The 23,690-nt window shown below is 46.6% G+C and overlaps 2 protein-coding genes across 2 annotated transcripts in view; one reads left to right on the top strand and one right to left on the bottom strand.

The window, feature by feature from the left end:
* The window catches only part of FBXO22 (F-box protein 22), a 278,566-nt gene that overhangs the window by 128,392 nt on the left and 126,484 nt on the right, over positions 1-23,690 (top strand). The window lies entirely within an intron of this gene.
* Positions 4,410-5,551, bottom strand: LOC126959311 (putative GED domain-containing protein DNM1P34). Its single transcript, XM_050798192.1, has 2 exons — positions 5,345-5,551; positions 4,410-4,610 (listed from the first exon to the last, which is right to left on the bottom strand). The coding sequence occupies exons 1-2, from the start codon at positions 5,549-5,551 to the stop codon at positions 4,410-4,412; spliced, it is 408 nt and encodes a 135-aa protein (XP_050654149.1).

A 23,690-nucleotide genomic window follows, 5' to 3' on the forward strand; every position in this document is an offset into this window, starting at 1 on the left:
GCATAAGCCTGGAGAAGCGGGGCTGGAGTCTCCCCCCCATCATATTCCTATCACCCCTTCCCTGTCACTCCTTTACCATTAGGTTAGCAAGACAAGACCCCTGTCTAATGGGGGTGGGGGTGAAAAACAGACCCTTTGCCACCTTGACCAGGGCCGAGTCCTTAAATTTCTGGATGGTGATGTTTGCTATTTAAGAGCCAGAGGCTGGTGGAGTTGGTTTGTTTGGAGGAGGCCTGATGGCCTCCCTACTCTCACCAAAGCAACTTTTCCCTCAGGGGGCTCCTGTCTTCTTATTCAGAGAGGCAGCTGAGGCAGAACAGTGGGGCTAAGTGTAGAGCAGGCGAGGGCACGGGCTGCTGGGGTGGCCCCCTTCCCCAGTGTACATATAGTATCTGTGTAACATTTTGTATATTCCAGGAGTAGGGCCGCCCCCTGTATTGTACCTAGCGGAGGTTGGAACTGGCATATGGGGAGGAGGTTCTAATCATTATTTGCATCTGGGAAACTTATTTATTGATAGCATAGGACAGAGGAAGGAGGTGGGGATGAGGTTGTGGCTCCCTGGTAATGCGACTCCCATTTATTTTGCTTTTGATTCTGGAATAAATGGATTTAGCCATACTGCTCAACCTGGTATGTTCCCGTTTCCCTCACTGGGTCCTGGAGTTTGTGCCACTGAACGAGGAGCCCAGAGTGTCTGAGCATGTCCAGCTGGGCTGTTGGGGACCTTCCAGGCCTGTTACCTGTATGCTGCCTGGTGACACCTGGTGGATTTCACGGGGACTGCCATGGTGCCTATGGGGCACAGTCCAGCCCTGACAGCCAACAGGCTCAGAAGCCTGATCTAGCAGTGGCCGGGAAGGCAGATACCAGCACCCAAGGGCACTGACTTCCATCCACCCCAGGCATCTTCCCTTCTGTCCCCCTGCCTCCCTCTCCTGTCTGCACCTGGTGACCTGTTCTGTCTGCCCCTCAGAGTGCCGGTTGCCCTGCAGGCTCCCTCCAGGCTGAGTTCATGGCCCTGCACCCTAGTGGCCAGAGCCGGCTTCCCAGGATAAGAGACAGCTAAACTCCAGACTTTCCAGGAAAAGTGTCCCTTGGAATGGGTGTGGCCTTTTCACCACTCCCAACAGCACCCTAGAAATGGCTTGGCCTTTTCCCTCCCCTGAGCTCCACAGAGAACACAGCCAGTAGAGGACACATTCCCCGTCATCCAGAAATGGGTTTGATTCTCAGCCGAGGGACAGCAGGACTGGTAGAGAGGCCACATGGCTGCGTACACAGCAACCCCATGCTTGGTGGGGGGTGGGAGAGATGGCGGAGGCTGGCTGTCCACAGGCCGGGCATGACAGGGAGGCTCACTGGAGGTGGCGCACTTTGGAGGGGCAATGTCAGGGGAGAGCTTTCTCTTGTTAGGCCACAAGACTCCACAAGGACAGCACAGTGACTGATTCCCAGCGCTAGAGGCAAGGCGGTCAGCCATGTGTAGGTGTGTGTGTGGATATATATGTGTGTGTGTGTATATATGTATCAGTATTTGTAGATATTTATAGAACAGGGCAGGGCATACCACAGAGTATTTATAGATATTTATAGAACAGAGCAGGGCGTACCACAGAGTATTTATAGATATTTATAGAACAGGGCAGGGCGTACCACAGAGTATTTGTAGATATTTATAGAACAGGGCAGGGCATACCACAGAGTATTTATGGATATTTATAGAACAGGGCAGGGCATACCACAGAGTATTTATAGATATTTATAGAACAGGGCGGGGCATACCACAGAGTATTTATGGATATTTATAGAACAGGGCAGGGCATAGCACAGAGTATTTATAGATATTTATAGAACAGGGCAGGGCGTACCACAGAGTATTTATAGATATTTATAGAACAGGGCAGGACATACCACAGAGTATTTATAGATATTTATAGAACAGGGCAGGGCGTACCACAGAGTATATGTAGATATTTATAGAACAGCGCAGGGCATACCACAGAGTATTTATAGCTATTTATAGAACAGGGCAGGGCATACCACAGAGTATTTATGGATATTTATAGAACAGGGCAGGGCATACCACAGAGTATATATAGATATTTATAGAACAGGGCAGGGCATACCACAGAGTATTTATGGATATTTATGGAACAGGGCAGGACATACCACAGAGTATTTATGGATATTTATAGAACAGGGCAGGGCATACCACAGAGTATTTATGGATATTTATAGAACAGGGCAGGGCATAGCACAGAGTATTTATAGATATTTATAGAACAGGGCAGGGCATACCACAGAGTATTTATAGCTATTTATAGAACAGGGCAGGGCATACCACAGAGTATTTATAGATATTTATAGAACAGGGCAGGGCATACCACAGAGTATTTATGGATATTTATAGAACAGGGCAGGGCATAGCACAGAGTATTTATAGCTATTTATAGAACAGGGCAGGGCATACCACAGAGTATTTATGGATATTTATAGAACAGGGCAGGGCATACCACAGAGTATTTATAGATATTTATAGAACAGGGCAGGGCATACCACAGAGTATTTGTAGATATTTATAGAACAGGGCAGGGCATAGCACAGAGTATTTATAGCTATTTATAGAACAGGGCAGGGCATACCACAGAGTATTTATGGATATTTATAGAACAGGGCAGGGCATACCACAGAGTATTTATAGATATTTATAGAACAGGGCAGGGCATACCACAGTATTTATGGATATTTATAGAACAGGGCAGGGCATACCACAGAGGGGCACAAGTTTTCAGGAACGGTCACACCTGGATGTGTCAGCTCAGCACTACAACAGACTAAGTCACAGATGAAGGGGGCTGGTTTTTGGGCTGGGGAGCCACTGTCAAGTCACAGGACACTCGCCCAGGCAGGCTTGGAAAGGGAGGCCTCCGAGAAGAGGAGGATCTGTTTAGAGGTCAAAGTGGGGCTGGGGCTCTCAGGTCCAGATGAACTTGCCTGACCCAATCAGCTGGCAGTTGGAGAGAAGCAGAGAGAAAATAGGAGAGAGAAAAGTGAGCAGAGAGATGGTGAGGCAAGCACAGAGCAGGGGTGTGCTGCGGCAGCTGTGGGAGGGTTGGGGAGGGGTGGGCGCAGGTGCAGGTGTGGCAAGGTTCCTGGAAAAGAGGGGCTGGAAGGGAAAGGGGAGGAAGATGGAGGGAGGAGCTGGAGCTTCACAGGTAGTGCCTGGGGGCTGCAGTGGCCCTCCCCAGCCCACACACACTGGCCTCTCCCATGGCACCCAAGCAGTGCACCCACAGTTCAGACCAATGCTCAGCCCCCTCAGGCTTCCCTCTTCTCTAGTCATCCTCTCTTCCAACCCACTGGCTCAGGGCCACCTGTTGCCTTGGAGAGGCCCACACGACAGCCGCCAGGTCTGATAGAGAAGGAACACTGCTTGACCCAGGATGGTGAACCTTTTAGGTTCACCTGGGATGGATGGCTGGAGTGAGTGCCAGAGGCCCCTCTGGGCGGTCAGAAAGCCCAGAACCCTCTGAAAGGACCCTGGGAGAGGCAGGAAGGGCATATGCCACTGGCCATAGACTTATAAGTCTAAGAAGGGAGCCTCAGCTGGTTGCAGGGTCTGCAGGTCACATAGGTGAGGCTGGGCCCTTCCTGTTGGGAAAAGCAGAAGACGGAGATGGGCTCTTCTGCTTTTCCCAGCAGGAAGAGGGAGGTGGGTGAGCTCGCTAGGTGGAGCTCAGCTGAGCCAGCAGGGACTGTGGTCCCCTTGGCTGAATAGTACAGGTGACGCATAGGAGCAACAGGCCAAGGTGCGTAAGCCTGCTGGCCGGCGGTACTGCTTCAGCGGGGGCCAGGGACCCTGCCTTCAGTCACACGCTAGCAGCTATGATGGTACCTGGGAGGGAGGGAAGGGGGCTGTGTGTCCCTGCCTGGCCTGTGAGGTGTGTTGTGGGATGACCATGTGTATGGGACTCTCAAGATTTTATCCTAGATCGCCATTGGATTTCTGACAGATAGAGGAGGTGGGACCCTGACTATCACCCCTGCTCTGCAGTGGATTTGGCTCTCGGCACTCCCAGGCTGGGAGCTGGATGCCCTGCCCCAGCAGCATGACTCAGACTGCACAACAGGTACAGTATGCCCAGGATGTTGCTCCTAGGCCTCTGGCTGCCTCACAGTCCAGCCCCACACACAATGTCCTCTAAGCTTCCAGCTCCTACACCATAAACCATGAGCTCTCTGCCCTCTCTGACAGCTCCAGAGAGCACCCACGTATGCCAGCTTGGGCATGGAACCTGTTCCAAGAGCTCACAGGCTCAGCCATGGAGGCTGGGGGGCCTTGGGGCTGTGGGGGCCAGCCCTGGTACCTGTGTCCAGCTTGGACGCTCTACACCTGCAGCCAGGAGTCATCCATGGGCCCCCATGGGCGTGCTGACGGTGGTCATGTTGATATCGCCGATGATGCTGGGCACCTCCCTCAGCACGTGGTGCATGCACAGCATCTTGTTGCACTGCTGTGCCTGCTCTGCTGACCCGTCCATCAGCATGTTCTTGTCTCCACGTGAGTACAGGGTGGCCAGCAGCTCCAAGAAGATGAACTCCTTGGTCTGAGAGTGGGCAAACAGGGAATGAGGTTGGGACCTGATGCCTGTGCCACCCTGGCCACCCCACCAGGCCCTGCTGTACTGTATGCTGGACTTGGAGCCCCGAGTATGGCTTTTCAGATGTGGCTTCTACACCACTTAGACTTGAAGACCTGCCTCCCCACCACATTTTCTCACTCAGATGAGGACAGAGGTCCAGAGGAAAAGTCACCTGCCCAAGGTCACAGATCTGGGAGGGGAGCCAGGACCTATCATGCCACCAGGACACCTATCTACTCAGTTTTTAATTTTTGGAGATAGGATCTTGCTCTGTCACCAGGCTGGAATACAATGGGCGAGATCACTGCTCACTACAGCCTCAACCTCCTGGGCTCAAAGTGATCCTCCAACGTTAGCCTGTTGAGTAGCTAGGACTACAGGCACATGCCACCACCAGGCCCAGCTATTTTTTAAATGTTTTTGTAGAGACCAGGTCTCACTATGTTGCCCAGGCTGGTCTCAAACTCCTGGGCTTAAGTGATCCTTCTGCCTTGGCCTCCCAAAGTACTGGGATTACAGGCATGGGCCACTGTGCCCAGTTCCACGTTATAGTTCTATGGGACAGCTCTGGTCTTGACTGTGCCCCTCTCCCTGGACCTGGTCCCACAGGGCTGGTTGGCATCTCTGTCAGGCCAACATGGCCACCTGCCTCCCCAGTGCCACAGGAGCCCCCTGCCCCCATGAGGCGGTGCATGCACGTTGTTGATCATGAGGTGTGTGGTGGTTTTGGGCATGAGACCAACCATGAGGTCCCACACGGTCTTGTTGACAAAGGCCACAGAGGAGTCCACAAGGCTCTGGGTGGTCTCCATTTGCTGCTCCAGCTGTGGGTCCATGGAGTGTATGAAGCTGTCGGAGCCATTCTCCTCAGTCTTGCTGGTCTGCCATGGAGAACACAAGGGCATCAGGGTGGCCAGGCCATGCAGCCAGGCTCCAGGCATCCCCAGGATCTCAGCCCCTCCAAGCGTACCTGGAACGTTGAGGCACAAGGAGAAGCAACCGGCCAGAACACACACCCAGCTCCCCACACACTAGAGGGTTTCACGTCTCTGCCTCTCAGGACCCCAGACACCACTGATCAAGCCTCATCTTAGTTCTGACTCTAGTACCCAGAATTTGCCTCCATTTTCCCAATCTGGAAATTGGAAAAGAACATCTCCAGGTCCCTTGCTTGAAGACCTGGCCAGAGTTGGTGCCAGGCTCCCCTTGTCCTGGGAGGTCCATACACCAACATTGCCACCACCACTGCCACCTGGGAGCACAGCTAAAGTAGACACACACAGAAAAAGGGGAAGGGTTGAGTGAACCTGGGACACTGCACCCCAAATTTAATGTGTTGATGAATTCAATTTGCTAATATTTTGTGGAGGATTTTTGCATCAATATTCATCAGTGATATTGGCCTGTAGTTCTCTGTTTTGGATGTATCTTTGGTTTTGGTATCAGGGTAATGCTAGCCTTGTAGAATGAGTTTGGAATGGTTGGGTAAGGTCTCTAGTTTTGGAATAGTTTGGGTAAGGTTGGTATGAGTTCTTCTTTAAATGTTTGGTAGAATTCAGCAGTGAAGCATCAGGTCAGGCTTTTCTTTGCTGGGAGACTTTTTATTACTGCTTCGATCTCATTATTTCTTATTGGTCCGTTCAGGTTTTGGATTTCATCAGGGTTCAATCTTGGCAGGCTGGATGTGTCTACAAATTTATCCATTTTTAGTAGGGTTTCCTATTTCTTTGCACACAGTTGCTTATTATTATTATTATTATTTTTTGAGACAGAGTCTTGCTCTGTCACCCAGGCTAGAGTGCAGTGCCACGATCTCGGCTCACTGCAACCTCCACCTCCTGGGTTCAAGTGATTCTCCTGCCTCAGTCTCCCAAGTAGCTGGGATTATAGGTGTGTGCCACTACACTCAGCTAATTTTTTTGTATTTTTAGTAGAGACAGGTTTCACCATGTTGGTCAGGCTGGTCTCGAACTCCTGACCTTGTGATTCACCCGCCTCAGCCTCCCAAAGTGCTGGGATTACAGGTGTGAGCCACCATACCTGGCCTTGCATACAGTTGCTTATAATAGCCACTAGTGATCCTGTGAATTTTTGTGGTATCAGTTGTAATGTTTCCTTTTTCATCTTTGATTTTATTCACTTGAGTCTTCTTTTTTCTTAGTCTTAATTAGGCTTAAAGTTTGTCAAAGTTGTTTATCTTTTCCAAAAACCAACTTTTCATTTCATTGATGCTTTTTATTGTTTTCTTCATTTCAATTCTATTTATTTCTGCTCTGATCTTTACTATTTCTTTTCTTCTACTAATTTTGGGTTTGGTTTGCTCTTGCTTTTCTATTTCTTTAAGATGCATTGTTAGGTTGTTTATTCGATGCTTTTCTACTTTTTAAAAATAGGTGTTTATAGCCATAAAGTTCCCTCTTAGCACTGCTTTTGTCATATCCCGTACGTTCTGGTGTGTTGTGTTTCCATTATAATTTAAGAAATGTTTCAATTTCCTTCTTAATTTCTTCACTGACCCACTGGTCATTCCAGAGCATATTATTTAATCTCCATGTGTTTGTATAGTTTTCAACATTTCTCTTATTACTAACTTCTAGTTTTACTCCATTGTGATCAGAGAAGATGTTTGAAATTATTTCATTTTTTTCTAACATTTTAAGATGTGTCGCATGACCTAAGATATGGTCTATCCTTGAGAATGATCCATGTGCTGAGGAAAAAAATGTGTATTCTGTAGCCCAAGGGAGAAGACACCCGCCCCCACTCTGCTGCAACACACAGCGCTCCGCTCAGGGACGGGGCAGTGGTGTGCTGTTGTTACACAAGGGGCTCTCTGTCGGGGAGGAACAGAGTCTGTTCTGTAGTGTTTGCCATTTTCCATGGTGCAAATATTCCATGGCTGATTTCAAGCTGCCACCATCTTCTCAGCCTGGGCTTGTTTGTACCCACCGTTGGGAAGGCTTTCCAGGTATTTGAAAGGATGTGGGTGTTGTGATCTAAACTGTATCTTTCTTAGGGGACACTCCAAGCCCAGTTACGCTACGGTTCTGGCAGACTCATAGAGGAACTGCCTTGGTGGTCTTGGACAAGATCTGGAGGAATTTTCTGAGCTACCAGCCAGTAGAGACTCTTATTCTCTGCCTGTAATTTCTCTCCAAAAAACAGTCTCTGTCTCTGCCTCTCTGTCTCTGCCTCTCTCTCTCTCTCTCTCTCTCTCTCTCTCTCTGATGGGCCACTTGGAGCTGGGGGTGGGCTGACACAACATCCCTGTGGCCACCACCACTGGGACTGCACTGGGTCAGACCTAAAGCCAGCAAAGCACTGGGTCTCACTCAAAGCTCACTGTCAATACTACCTGGCTATCGCCCATGTTCACTCGAGGCTCTGGGGCTCTTCTCAGGCCCTGATGGGTCCAGAGATGCTGTCTGGGAGCCAAGGACTGGAGTCAAAAACCTTAGAAATTTACCTGGTGCTTTATTCTAAGGCGGCTGAGCTGACACCGAAACCGTGAGACAAAGTCCTTCCCACTCTGCCTTTCCCTTTCCACAGGCAGAGGAGCCTCACCCTGTGGCCACCACCACAGGCCCACAGGGAGTGCTGCCAGGCTACTGTTGATGTTTACTTAGGGCCCAAGGGCTCTTAAGTCACTTGTGGTGAATGCTTCCAGGCCTGGGACTCACCCTTCAGGGCAGTGGGCTCCCCTGTGGCCCAGGGCAGGTCCAGAAATGCTGTCTAAGAGTGAAGGCCTAGAATCAGTGACCACAGGAGCCCATTTGGTGCTCTCTACCCCATTGTGGCCAGGCAGGCACCTAAGCTGCAAGACTTCTTCTTCTCAAGCAGAAGAAGCCTCTCACCACAGCCACCATAGCTGGGAATGTGCTGGGTCTCCCCTGAAGTCAGCATGTCTCAGAGCCTTACTCCAGGCCCATCGCATACTACCTGGGTATCACTGTTGGCTATTCAGGGCCCAAGGCTTTTGGGTCAGCAGGTGTTGAATCCTGCCAGGACTGGGTTCTTTCCTTTAGAGCAGCAGATTCCCTTCTAGCCCAGGGTGTATCTAGAAAGGTAATTCAGGAGCTAGGTCCTGGAATGGGGGCCTCTCAACTCTGACAGGTGCTCTGTCCTACTGTGGCTGAGCTGCTATCCAAAATGTAAGACAAAGTCCTCTTTAATCTTCCCCTTCCTCTCTTCAAGCAAAAGGAAGGAGTCACTTTAGTTTGTGCAAGCTGTGTTGCCTGGGGTTGGGGGAGGAGTGGTGCAACACTCCCTTGGCTGCCCTGGCTGGTGTCTCTCTAGGTCTTGTGCCCCCTGAGTCCACTGGCTCTGAGCCCAGCATGGCATTGGAACTTGCCTAGGAGTTGAAGTCCTTATGGTCTAGACTGCCTTTCAAGTTTATTTAGGGCCCCAGAGCATAATAGCCTGCCATGCCAAGGCTTGTCAAAACGCAATCCTCAAGCCTTCTAACTACTGAAATGGGTGAACCCCTCTGGGTAGGGCTGGTCTAAATGCTCCCTCCATGGGCAGGTGTCATGTGAGTTCCACCTGGTTTTGCTTTCTCCTGTGACAGAGCAGCACTGAGTTCAGTGCAAAGTCCCACAGTTGCTGCCTTCTCCCTCTCCCAGGTGCACAGATTCTCAGCACCACAGCGGCCACTGCTGGGTGAGGGGGAGGGGTGACATTGGTGTTTCAAGACTGGTTCTCCTACCCTTTTCAGTGCCTCTTTCAGCGACATGAAGTTAAACCCAGGTACTGTGAGTCCTCGGCTGATTTTTGGTTCCTATGAAGATGGTTTTCTGGTGGAGACGGTTGTTAAATTTTATTTTCCTGCAGGGGGACTGATTGGTAGAGACTACTATTCAGCCATCTTGCTCTGCCCCTCCCCACTTACTTCACTTTAATTACTTCCTAGGAGCCCTGTTTTTAAATACAACTACATAGGGGGTTAGGGCTCCAACATAAGAATTTTGGGGAAACACAATCCAGTCTATAGCATTTGGACTTGGGGAGAGGGAGGAAGAGAACATGCACAGGAAGTTCACAGTGTAAGCAACAGTATGGAGGTGGGAAAGTTCAGCTCATGGATAGGAAAAATTGATCCAATTAGGCAGGACCACAGGGAGATGTGGTGGGATGGTGAGAGGTGGGCCACATCAAAAGAACCTTGAATGCCAGGCTGAGGTGGGACACATTTCCTGTTGTGTAGAAGGTGCCATAGGGTGGTGAGAGGTGGGCCACATCAGAAAGAACCTTGAATGCCAAGCTGAGGTGGGAGGCATTTCCTGTTGTGTAGAAGGTGCCATGAGGTGGTGGGGAGGGTAACATGGTGAAAGGATATTTGGGAGGATGGATCTGGCATCAGTGATGGGTAGGGGTAAGGACTGAACAAAGCTGGAGGCCAGGAAATTGCACACATGGCCCAGAATTCAGGCTTAGGCTGTTCAAAGGTAGTTTCCACACTGAGTTCCCATGTGGATCCAAGCATGCAGGGGGTAGATGATTTGGAAAAGCAAAACCATTCTCTTCCCATCACCACACAGTTTCCCAGCTGAGCTCATCACCAGAGCCTTACAAATCAGACAGTTGACCTGCCCCAAACTCTGTCCCTAGAAGCTGTGACCCAGAGGGAGCTCTTTTCCAGCTGTAGCCCAGGGACACTGCAGCCTGAGCAGGACTGCACCTGTTCCCTCCCAGGAGCCTCATCTCTGTCTGGCCTGGCTTTGGCTCAAATGCCTTCAGCTTTAGCTTCAAAATCTGTTGGGTCAGATTCATGAGAGCTCTGGCCTTCTTTGTTTTAGGAATTTTTAAATAGTTTTTTCAGCTTGGTGGTAGATGAGCTCTGCTTGCTTACCTCTAAGAATTGGCTGGAACTCACAGAAAGCTGTTATACTCATAGTTATCGCTTGATTACATGGAAAGGATAAAAATTAAAATCAGCCAGGGGAAGAAAGGCGTAGGGCTGAGTCCAAGAGGACACCAGTCATGGAGTGTCCATTATCCCTTCCCCATGCAGTCAGAGTGCATTACCCTCGTGGCTCTGTTATGTGCCAATACATATGGAGTATTCCCAGCCAATAAGGTTCCCTCAAGCCTCGGTGTTCAGAGTTTTTACTGGAACTTCATCACAGAGGCATGCTTGATTGTCCACATGGATGTTCTCAGTTTCTAGTCTCCAGTCCTTCCAAGGATGACTTAAAACACAGACTCTAAATCACATAGTCGCTTTTCCTGCCCCGGCTAGTCCCCACCCTAAATCTTATTATTAGTCTATCCATCATGACCCAAGATCCCCAGGCAAAGATATTCCTATCAGGTATTACATGTTAGAAATCACCTCCCAGGAGTCTAGGACAAAGGCCAGACCTCTTTTTGGTCAAGGTTAATTTTTTTTTCTTTCTTTCTTTCTTCTTAACTATATGACATGCCATCATTCTGTTATTCAACATTTCTGTTTTATCTTCAAAATAACCCTAATTGGTGGGTAAGGATGTTTATTATTATAAATGAGATCTTGAAAGAAAAGACACTTGGGCAAAGTTGCACAGTCTATCTTTGACTCGTGGTGCAATACTCTTTCCACTCTCTGAGAACCCTGACTCCTGTGAAGAAGATGAAAGGAAGGTGTATATGTGTGTGTGCACATCTGTGTTGGTGTGTGTAAATATATATCTAAAAAGTATGTGTAGATATGTGTATGTCTCTGTATGTGTATTTGTGTATACATGTGGATGTCTGGGTGTCTATATGCACGTTTATGTGTGTGTGTGTGTACACATGCTCAGGGGGAAGGTTAAAGAGAAAATTGGCCAGGCGTGGTGGTCACGCCTGTAATCCCAACATTTTGAAAGGCTAAGGTGAGTGGACTACCTGAAGTCAGGAGTTTGAGACCATTCTGGCCAACATGGTGAAACTCCATCTCTACTAAAAATGCAAAAAAATTATCCATATGTGGTGGTGTGCACCTGTAAACCCAACTACTCAGGATTGCTTGAACTAGGGAGGTGAAGGTTGCAGTGAGCCAAGATCACACCACTGCACACCAGCCTGGGCGACAGAGTGAGATTCCGTCTCAAAAACAAAAACAAAAAAGGAGAGAGAGAGAAAATCAGCAGTGTGCAGTGGTGCACACCTGTAATGCCAGCTACACAGGAGGCGGACGGGGGAGGATCACTTGAGCCCGGGAGTTTGAGAGACAGAGAGAAAATTTCAATAACTTCTTGCAGTTAGAAGGAAAAACCTGGGGCTGGGCACAAAGAGACATAAAGCACAGCATAAAGAGGCAGAGAAATGTCTAATGAAAAGTGACCAATAATTAATTAGTTCTTCTATAAAGAAATATAAGACTTTAGCAGCAGGATAAAACTGGAAGATAATTTCCTCTAGAACCCTGATAATCTTTGTGAGAAAACTGTTGATCATATATGTTAATTGCCAAAACTTGCAGGACCCTGTGCAACAGAACTAGCAAATAAAACCACCTTTCTTAAACTCACTATGCTACAAGTGGCATTCAACTCTTTCTCAACCAAGATTTCACAAACCTATCTCCAGTTTCCAGATAGTGAGGGAAAGTGTGATGAGATTTTTTGATAAATTGTGCCTGTCTCTGAGCCCATTTCCTCCTATTGAAGAGAAGGAAACTGAGGTGAGCACATTACAGCCCTACTGACAAAAGTCACAAGATAAACAAATAATTATTACTTAAAACCAGGGAGTCCTATAATTTATTCACGAATGCCACACATTCTATATTAGAGCTTCCATTTCAATTTACTTGTATTCTTTGAAGCAAACTTATAAGATTCAAATTATTCAGAAAATGCTCCCAAGCTAATAGAAGAAAACACTGTAACCACAGGAAGTATCATGCTACACAATATGGTGTGGTGGTGAAGGGTGCAGGCTCTAAAACCAGAAAACACAGGTTCAAGTCCTGGCTCCACCACCTTGGGAAAGTTACATGGTCTCGCTATAACTCCATTTCCCCATCTAAAATGTGGGGATGACAATAATAGTGTCTATTTCACAGAGTTGTTTTGAGGTAAAATATGTAAAGCACTTTGAACAGCAGTTAGTCTATGTAAGTGTTTGCTATAGTGTATTTTAACATTTCAGATTATAAATATCTACCCTGTTATGCAGATAACAAGAGTCCCTAAGCTGATAACATGATGAAGAGCTTTTGGGTTTCTTAATTTCCATCAGTTTTGTGAGGGAAAAAATACTACATGAAGAAGAGCAACTAAACAGGCGTGAGAAGGAAGCTTGGCTTAAGATTGGGGGGCTTGGATTTATTAGGTTTTTGTCTTCTAAAAATGTCCTAAGCTCCACTGATAAGAAGATGTTCAATATCAATCTAGCTAAAAACGACCAATAGACCCCACAAGACACTGAGTTAGAGACAAAAATAGAAGGGTAATAAATAAAATATGGAAAACTACACAACAAGAAAAATAAACAACTACCAGTACCCAAAGCATGGCTAAATCTCACAGAATTATGTTGAATGGAAGAAGCCAGCTTAAGTTCCAAACACACACGTACTGTATGATTCCATTTATATGAAGTTCAAGAACAGGCGCAACTAACCCATAGTGACAGAGGTCAGTATCGTGGTTAACTTTGAGGGGACAGCAACTGAGAAGGGGCAAGAGGGAGCCCTCTGTGCTGATGGGAACATTCTGTATCTTGAGCTGAGTGGTGGTCACATGAGTGTGCACATACGTAAATAGTACAGAGTTGTAACTTAAGGTACATGCACCTTGTTGTATGTAAGATACTGTCTTAGTCCATTTGTGCTGCTATAACAAAATATCTGAGACTGGGTAACGTGTAAAGAACAAAAATGTATTTCTCACAGTTCTGGTGGGTGGGAAGTCCAAGATCAAGGTGCCAGCAGGTTTGCAGTCTAGCGAGGGCTGCTCTCTGCTTCCAGATGGCACCTTGAATGTTGACTCCTCCAGAGGGGAAGAATGCTGTGTCCCAATATGATGGAAAGGACAGAAAAGCACAAGAAGAAAACCGAGCTAGGTAGCTCCCTCAAGCCCTTTCATAAGGTCACTAACCCCATTCATGAGGGGGCTCCTCCCTTACGACTTAGTCATCTCCTAAAGACTCCCACTCTTAATGCTATCACATTGGAGTTTAAGTTCCAATATGAATTTTGGAGAAGACACAATCATTCCAACTATAGCAAATATACTTTACTATAAAAGAAGAAAAAATTGTCCCTAAACATGATATTTTAAGAGTTTATATATTTGAAGCTCAATTTTCTGCTTGCTTACATGCATATTTGTGACCACGAGTGTCATTCTTAGCTGAGAAACGTTACAGTAAATTTTAAAAAGTCTCACACTATCTATTAATATTTTATTGAAATAAGATCAAATTTCTAACCTAGATTTTAGGTTAAGACAGAAAACCACAGTCTTTTGTTGCAATGTGAGAACGACAGAGAGAGAGAGATATTAACTAGCAGGATCCAACTGTAAAACTAAATTTAAGGGCACAGTTCTCTACTAATGACTCCCCAGACAAATCACTACTTGGATAGCAATGAATCAACTAAAAATGGAAGTGAGAACAGTTCGAGTCCTTTTTGCAATGGTTGGATGTTTATGAGACTGTTAAGTGAAGAGGGTTAGAAACAAGGGGATAAATGGCATGCTAATTTGGGGTTGAATGGAGTAATGAGATGATCTTGGAAATATAAGAATCCTGCTTAATGGGGCTTGTCTACTTGCAATTCGATAAACTAATATACGTAAATTCAAAGAGATAAAGGAAATGAGCCCTCAGCACAAAATTACAGGAATACATTTAGCAAAGAGGAACTAAAGTTGAGATAAGGGTCACTGTTCCACGTCTGACATCTTTAATACTTGAGTCATGGGGATGGCAAGCCAGGAACAGAGTCTTCTGACTGGAAGCTAAAACCAGCCTTTGGGGTGGGTTCAGAGAGACTGTTCAGACTCAAGATGCGAAAGCAGATGTTGCCTGGTCGATAATATCCCGATTGCAAGGGCATTTTCAAAGACAACGGTGCTCGGGGAGAAAGAATGCTGTGTGTTTAAAAAGAAAAAAAGTAAAAGAAAGAAAGGAAACAAGGAAGAAAAAGTGACCGGAGGGTAAGGTGACCATATGTTCTGGTTTGCAAGGTACAGCTAAGGTTGTGTCTGCTGTCCAGGTGCAATTATTATAGTGCCCCTTTCACTCTCCGAAATGTCTGGATTTGGATGATAAAGCATATGATCACCCTATTAAAGAGAGGAAATCAGCCAGAAGACCTTTGTGTCGATTTTAAACGGTGTGGACTGATCCCCAACCTCGCCGGTGCCGCTGCCCAGCCGAGCGGTGTGCACCACCTCTGCCTCGACCTACCCCGCCCTGCCCGGGTCTCCAGGAAGGCTGGAGCGGAACCCTCGGCTCCTGCGCTGCTCTGGTGCCATCTGCAGGTTATGTGGGGAAACTGCTTCTCTCCACCCCACTACCCACAACTCCACATTCCCACCGCCACCTTGGACAGCCTTGGACTTGGTCAAAAGGCATTCAGAGCACTTAAAGCCCTGGCTGCGGAGTGGGCCGGACCCTGCAGTGAAGCCTGCGTTACAGAATCAGACGGGCCCAGTTTAAACCAACAAAGTCAAGCTCCTCTTCTTCCTACCCAACTCCTGTCCTGTCTCATTTTGTAGACGGGAAACTGAAGCCTAATTCAGATTTTTCATTGGTAGGATTGTGACGCATACAGCTGGAGCCTCCTAGGTGCCGTTCCCCACATCTCTGTCTTTCTGCTAACACTTTAAGGTAGTGGGGAAGCAAGAGAACTTAAGCTTACTAAGCTCTTACTGGGTACCGGCCAGAGTAGGCAATTTTCTCTCCAGTCTCGCAATTGATGAGAAATAGGTGATTATACAACTAGGATACAGGATCAGAGTGGGCTAGTGACGTGCTCACAGTCTCTCAGCTGAAACTGGAACCCAGGGGTCTTTGACTCTGAAGCTAGTGCTCTTTTAGGGTCTCCAGCTTCAACAATAGTTGCAAAATACAAAGAACACCATGAAAATCTAATATTGATCTATATAAGACTGTATTGCAAACAGAAACATGGAGTGTCTCCATGGGGGTGACAGCGAGGTGGGGCAATTATCTCAATTCTATGTAACCTGGGAACTCTCCAAGGAAAATGAATGAAGCATGACTGAGTGCAATTTGTCTGATAAAATCTGTCAGAACGTGGGACCTTATGCGTCCTAGGTAGTGAAGATGAGAAATCACGGTGCTGGACATTTGCTAAGGTGTTCTTTATAAAATTACTCATGGCTTCAGTGCCTCCACCTTCTTCATGACCCCAGGCAGTTTCCCCATGTCTTCATCCTACTGCCTGGCATCCTGTCCATCAAACTGTTTTTTAGAGTTATGTGTTGATAAAATAAAAATCATGGGGGAGTCATTTACACCCTAGTGAGAGTCATCTAACATTCCCTTATCTTCTCAGACCTTTTAGCTGAAGTTGGTTATGAGAGAGGCCGGGGAGGGGGAAAAGGGTCGGGGCGAGCACTCTTGGAGCTTGCACTGTTTCTTGCCGATGCCCTGGCACAGTGTGAATATGTCAATCTAAATGGAGAGCTCTATGCATGTTCTCCTCTATTCCCTTTGTCACCAATACCAACTGCCAAGGCTGAACCCCAAGAGGACTGGACTGAAGGACCTGGAGGTAATAGGAAACAGCTTGGCTTTGGATTTCAGGTCAAGTTCTGCTGATGACTTGTGTAAAATTAGACAAGTCAGTTCACCTCTCTGCACTTCAGTGACCTCATCTGTAAAAGGCTGGTCTGGACTAGATTAATGATTTTCTTTTTTTCTTTTTTTTTGAGACAGAATCTTGCTCTGTCACCCAGGCTGGAGTGGAGTGCAGTGGCACAATCTCAGCTCACTGCAACCTCTGCCTCCTGGGTTCAAGAGATTCTCCTGTCTCAGCCTCCCAAGTAGCTAGGACTACAGGCGCATGCCACCACACCTGGCTGATTTATGTATTTTTAGTAGAGACAGGGTTTTGCCATATTAGTCAGGCTGGTCTTGAATTCCTGACCTCAGGTGATCCACCCGAATCAGCCTCCCAAAGTGCTGGGATTACAGGCATGGGCCACCGCACCCAGCCTAATGATTTTCTTTAGGTTTTGCAATTGTTTTTTGTTTTAACATTATACTCAATTTTTCCTCCAACATTATTAAAGTACAATTGATAAATAAAAATTGTGGGCCGGGCGCGGTGGCTCAAGCCTGTAATCCCAGCACTTTGGGAGGCCGAGACGGGCGGATCACGAGGTCAGGAGATCGAGACCCTCCTGGCTGACACGGTGAAACCCTGTCTCTACTAAAAAATACAAAAAAACTAGCCGGACGAGGTGGCGGGCGCCTGTAGTCCCAGCTACTGGGGAGGCTGAGGCAGGAGAATGGCCTGAATCCGGGAGGCAGAACTTGCAGTGAGCTGAGATCCGGCCACTGCACTCCAGCCTGGGCGACAGAGCAAGATTCCATCTCAAAAAAAAAAAAATTGTGTATAGTTACAGTATTCAATGTGGTGGTGTGATATATGCATACATTATAAAATTATTAAATCAAGTTAATTAACATTTCCATTACCTGATATACTTATTATTATTATTATTGTGGTAAGAACATTTAAGATCTATTTGCTTAGAATAGTGTTTACTAGAGGTGAGGAAAGATAAGCAGGAGAGAGTAGCCAAAGGTTGGCTAACAGGTTAACAGATACAAGAGTACATGGCTGGTCCAGGCACGGTGGCTCATGCCTGTAATCCCAGCATTTTGGGAGGCCAAGGCGGATCACTTGAGGTCAGGAGTTCGAGACCAGCCTGGCCAACATGGTGAAACCCTGTCTCTATGAAAAACACAAAAATTAGCTGGGGGTGGTGGCTCATGCCTGTAATCCCGGCTACTTGAGAGGCTGAGGCATGAAAACTGCTTGAACCCAGGAGGCAGAGGTTGCAGTGAGCCAAGATTGTGCCACTGCACTCCACCCTGAGAGATAGAGTGAGACTGTGTCTGAAATTAAAAAAAAAAAAAAAAAATACATGGCTGAGATCAGTGGCTCAGGCCTATCATCCCAGCACTTTGGGAGGCTGAGGTGGGAGGATCACTTGAACCCAGGAGTTTGAGACCAGCCTGGGGAACATAGGGAGATCCCATCTCTGCAAAAAATTCAAAAATTCGCCATGCATTTTTAGCTACTTGGGAGGCAGAGGTGGGAGGATCACTTGGGCTAGAGAGGTCAAGGCTGCAGTGAGCTGTGATTGCACCACTGCAGTCCAGCCTAGGGGACAGAGTGAGACCCTGTCTGGAGAAAAAACAGAAAAAAGAATACAGCTAGATAGGAGGAATAGTTCTAGTGTTCTTTAGCACTATAGGGTGACTATAATTTATGACAATTTATTACATATTTTCAAATAGCCAGAAGAGTGGATTTTGAATGCTCCCAGAACAAAGAAATGATAAATTTTTGAGGTGGTGATGCTAATTACCCTGATTTGATCATTATACATTGTATACATGTATAAAAATATTATACTGTACCCCATAAATATGTACAAGTATTATGTATCAATTAAAAATAATAAAAGCAAAAAATCTACTCTCTCAGCAATTTTTAAGTATACATTATTCTTAACTGTAGTCATCATGCTGTACAACAGATCTCCAGAATTTGTAAGATTTTATTTATTTCTGATCAAAATACTACATACACAGAGTTAAGAACACAATGGTATCTGGAGCAAGAAATCCCCAGTAAAACAAAAAAAGAAGAAAAAAAAAAAGAACAAAATCATAATAAAAGGCTTATATCAAAAAGCATTTCCTCTGCCCTTTCCTTTCTTGCCATTGAGTCCTAATTCCCAGAGGCCATCACTTTAAACTCATTTTGCTATTTCCTCTGGTATTTATAATCATATTTCTAAATAATGCTTATGTTGCTATTTCTTGATTTGTTTTCTTCAGTATCTGTCTACCTCCTGGCATAGCACAGTATAGGGCTTACCTCCCTTATGAGGTCTTAACCATTTCCTTGCTTCCAATCTACCAGTTTGATTGGATCATAGTCTTATGAAATCAAAATCATTTATATTCTTGTAGCTATCTAAATATTGTTCCCTAACCCAACTCCGGCACTGAAATTGTCTCATTTATTTCCTTTTTTTCTCTCAGAGTTAATAATTGCTTCCCATTTTTTTTCCTTCACTTGTTTATATGTTTTTGTACCTATTACCTACCTTTTTTTTTTTTTTTTTTTTTTTTTTGAGATGGAGTCTCACTCTGTCACCCAGGCTGGAATGCAGTGGCACAATATCAGCTCACTGCAACCTCCATGTCCTGGGTTCAAGCGATTCTCCTGCCTCAGTCTCCTGAGTAGCTGGGACTACAGGTGCCCGCCACCATGCCTGGCTAACTTTTGTATTTTTTAGTAGAGACGGAGTTTCACCATATTGGCCAGGCTGGTCTCAGACTCCTGACCTCTTGATCTGCCCTTCCTCAGCCTCCCAAAGTGCTGGGATTACAGGTATGAGTCACCGCGTCTGGCCCACCTACCATTTTCTTTTCAGATGCTCCAACTGATTTATCAAATACCTAGTGATAATGATCCAAAAACTAAGAAACACCAGATACTGTATCAGACCTGTTATTTTCCTGGAGTCTTCCCTCTCTCCCTTGCCCTCCATCCTTCTGCTCCAATCTGGACTCAACTCTCAGCCCATGGCACGGCTGGCATCCTGGCATGTCTCTGCACTACTGTATGAATTTCCTGCTGCCTCTTCTGTGTGCATCTCGTGTTCCCCGGTTTACTCTCTCATTGTGTTGCAGCACATTTTCCAGTGGCTTCCTGAGAAAGAGTGAATGGAAGCCAAGCTTTCTGACCCTCATGTATTTTAGAATGTCATTGTTCTGCCCCAGCTCCTGATTATAGTTTGGCTGGGTATAATGCTCTAATTTAAACATAACTTCTCCTCACATTGGGAAATATTGCTCTATTATTTTCTAGTTCCCAGTGTTGTTGGGAAGAAGTCAGTGTTATGCGGAGTCTTGGCTCTTTACTTATGACCTGTGTTTTCTCTCTGGAAGATTTTAGGATTTTCCCTCTACTCTTAGTTTTCTGGAATTTCCCAATGATGTGCCTTGTTGTAGGTCTTCATTCACTGTGCTAGTCACTTGGTAGACTCTTTTGAACTTGAAAATTATGTGCTTCTGTTGCAGGAAGTCACCAGCAGGTTCATGTGAGCTGGGTAATCACATTCTTTTCTTCCAAGGACAGAGGTATCAAGGCCCTGGGAACCTTATAAATGGATGTGGGGAAAGGAGGCCTGAGGTGAATCCAACTAAGCTGTAGCACCCACTGAGCTCATGTCCCAGGGCTGGGCTCTGCCTGAGGACAATAGACATGGGTGAGACCCACTTCCTCACCCAGTCCCATGGTGGGGCTCAGGACACACATGGTCCAGGAGGCCCCCGGCCCCCAGCTACATTTACATGCACCTACCTGCATGCAGCAATCAGTGAGCCCCAGGACAACGTAGGGGAAGGGGCAGCTCCAGAGAGCAGGATAGGAGGGAGATAAATAATCATGGGGTGGGGAGTGGCCTTATGGGGAAGGGGCAAAGACAGGGCGTGTGTGTGTGTGTGTGTGTGTGTGTGTGTGTGTGTGTGTGTGTGTGTTGTATATTGGGGGAAATGGGGAGAGCATCTGTAGTTTTGTCTGCCCCCTTTTCTGGCCACTGCACCCCTTTTTTCATGAATAGTTTTTCTTCCCATCATGGACTGAGTGTCTCTGTCTCCTCCAAATTCATATGTTGAAGCCCTAACCCTCTGCGTGGCTGTATTTGGAGATGAGGCCTCTCAGGAAGTCATTAAGGTTAAATGAGGTCCTAAGGGTGGGGCCCTGATTCAGTAGGATTAGTGTCCTTATAAGACGAGACACCAGAGAGTGCACTCACTCTCTCTCTGCACAAATACAAAGAAGAGGTCACGCGAGCACACAATATGGCAGCCACCTATGGGACAAGAGAAGAGGCGTCAGAATGAAACCTACCTTGCTGGTACTTTGTTCTTGGATTTCCCAGCCTTCAGAACTGTGAGAAATAAATGTCTGTGATTTAAGCCACCCAGTCTGTAGTATTTTGGCGTGACACCCTGAACTAATACATCTCCCCACCCTACTTCAACCACATGACACTAGAGGGCTTGGCAGTTTGTGTCCCAGCTACCCAGCCAACCCAGACCAGACCAAGCAGAAACTTTCTTCTGGAATTTTCTGAATCGGAACTAATGGAGGGGAGCCCCATCCTTTCTTGGGGGCAAAGCCAGGAAGATGGAAGCCTCATGCTGCCAACAGCCTGACTCCAACCTTGTGGGGAAAGTTGCTCTAAGAGCACAAAACTAGTCTGCAGACTGAGGTGGAGACAGAGACAAGGGGAGGCGCCTGCAAATCCTAATAGCATTGGTGACTCAGAGTCCAGGTATTCCTGAGGCCCAACTGTTCCCTCTCTTGCCCGTGGCTAACTTACTAACCAATGAACTTCCCTTCTTGCCTAAGACAACTCGAATGAATTTTCTGTCACTCACCCCCAAAGAGCCCTGACTGCAATGACAGGACATGGCAGGGCTGGGCTGGCTTGGGCAGAGAACAGTGTGGGTAGAATCAGCAGTGACAGGCACACAAGAAGTACAGTTATCGCGTGGCCTCCATGAGGTCTTCCTCCAGCCCCGACTGTGAGCAAGGCTGGGCTCATACGCTCAGTAGATCAGAGTGAGGGATTTGGTCAGAGATGCCATGCTCAGGGCCATCTTTCTATGGGCCAGACTCTTCATCATCAAAGGGTTTGCCATCAGAGACAGTTTTAGTCATGTCTTGGGTTCACATGATCAATTGCTGTTCTCCTGCTTTCAGGATCTGTACACTAGGCTGCCCCACCTGAGTGTTAGGAAGCCATAGGCATCCTGGCCAGAAGTCTGGACCCCAAAAAGGGCTCCTGCCAGCCTGCTAAGGGTTCTAGAGGGCAGGACCAAGGGGTAGTGGGAGGAGCCCAGCCTGGACTGCCAAGACATGTACACCACTCTTGATTCATCTCCTGGAGCTTTTCACCCATCAAGTTTAGGTTCCCAGTGGGGCACACATAGGAAAGACAATGCCCATGTCTTCGACTAGTTTCCCCATCAGCGGTGGTCATTGCACCAAGCACCCTCCTCCGTTAAAACCGGACAGACCAAAGGCCACTTTCCTAATGGATGAATCTTCTTGATCTGTCTCACATTCCCAACAGAACTCTCTCTGTGGGATGGGAAGGTGCCATCCCAGGGGAGCCCTTTTGATCCAGCCTGCAGCCAAACCTGGTTCCCCTGCCAAGCAGGCCCTAGAGTTACACTGGAGAGTGACAGGCCTCATCTGAAGATTTCTTGCTGAGAATTGTCAGTTTCCTGAACAAGTACATCCTGGCAGTTTACTCATTTCTGAGTAAACTGTTTACTCATTTCCATTATTGGAACGCTAAGCTTGTGGAGTTATTTATATCCCACTGCTCAATGTCACTGCCAAGGTCTGATTTTTCACAAAAAAACATTTGCAACTTCTGACATAAATGGGTTAATTCAAATTAAACCCAGAAAGAGACTGCTGCTTCAGTCTCAACTGCTTGGAAATTGTGTTATGTAGAGCTTTTGTTTACTGAAAATTGTGCTTTCAGACTCTGTGCAGATTAACCCAATAGATAGAGCCAGTACACACATAGAGCACCAACAAAAGACAAGTGTGTACCTGTGTGCACACACGTAACAGAAAATCCAAAAATAAATACTTTAATTTCAGCTATCATGGAAGTTTTGTGTCATTTCTCCAAAAATGCCCATGTCAAATTTTATTTTATAATTTAGTCTTGTTTTTATTTAGAATTACTTAAGAAAAAGGGGAGCTGAGTGTGGTGGCTCATGCCTGTAATCCCAGCATTTTGGGAGGCTGAGGCAGAGGATCGCTTGAGCCCAAGAGTTTAAGATCATCCTGGGCAACATGGTGAAACCCCATCTCTACAACAAATACAAAGATTAGCCAGATGTCGTGGTGTGTGCCTATGGTCCCAGCTGTGCAGGAGACTGAAGTGGGAGATTCATCTGAGCCTGATAAGTTGAGGCTGCAGTGAGCTGTGATTGCACCACTATACTCCAGCCTGGTGACAGAGAGAAACCCTGTCTCAAAAAAAAAAAAAAAGGAAAAAAGAAAAACAAAAAAAGAAAGGAAGAGGAAAAGAAAGAAGAAAGAAAGAAAAGAAAGAAGAAAGAAAGAAGGAAGGAAGGAAGGAAAGAAAGAAAGAAAGAGAGAAGAAAGAAAGAAAGAAAGAAAGAAAGAAAGAAAGAAAGAAAGAAAGAAAGAAAGAAAGAAAGAAAGAAAAGAAAGAAAGAAAGAAACAGGAGCTCTGCACAACAATTTTGCAGTGTCTTAGGTCTCTAAAGATCTTAATGAGGACATAAACTCAGATTAGGCTGGGATCCTGGGCAATGTGGCCCCAAACACATTTATGGGAGGCCCTTCCAATATGAGTCTAGACTGAGATAGAGTGGGTCTCAGGAAAGGGGCTGATATGCCAGTGGTTCTCAACCTGACTGCACCTGGAGAGCTTGGCATCACCTGCAGAGCTTGAAAACATTCTGATGCCCAAGCCCCACTCTAGAGATTCTGAGCTAATTGGTTGGGGGACGGCCTGGGCACCAGGAGTTTTCACAGCTCACCTGATGATGGCACTGTGCAGCCAGGGTTGAGAAATACTGCCCTTTGCTGTCTCCACATTGTGTCTGCTTTAGTTTCCCCATGTTCCCCTAGGCTCCAGGATCTGGGAGAACTACCAGAATTGAGAATTAGCCCTCCCACCCAGCTACTTTCCTCCCCTGCTGGGGAATCTTTGAGCCTTCATTTTGGCTATAGGCCCCAATATAACTCATCAGCCCAGGGATTGGGGGCAGAAGTGGGGCTCCTGGCAGACAGCAAAG

The sequence above is a fragment of the Macaca thibetana genome, chromosome 7 (assembly GCF_024542745.1).
Source record: "Macaca thibetana thibetana isolate TM-01 chromosome 7, ASM2454274v1, whole genome shotgun sequence".
Taxonomy (NCBI): domain Eukaryota; kingdom Metazoa; phylum Chordata; class Mammalia; order Primates; family Cercopithecidae; genus Macaca; species Macaca thibetana.

Excerpts from the sequence above, each read along its gene's own strand:
- LOC126959311 (XM_050798192.1), bottom strand. The coding sequence starts at position 5,551 with ATGCCCTTGTGTTCTCCATGGCAGACCAGCAAGACTGAGGAGAATGGC. Across the intron at positions 4,611-5,344 it reads CACACCTCATGATCAACAAC|ACCAAGGAGTTCATCTTCTT; the intron begins GTGCATGCACCG and ends GCCCACTCTCAG.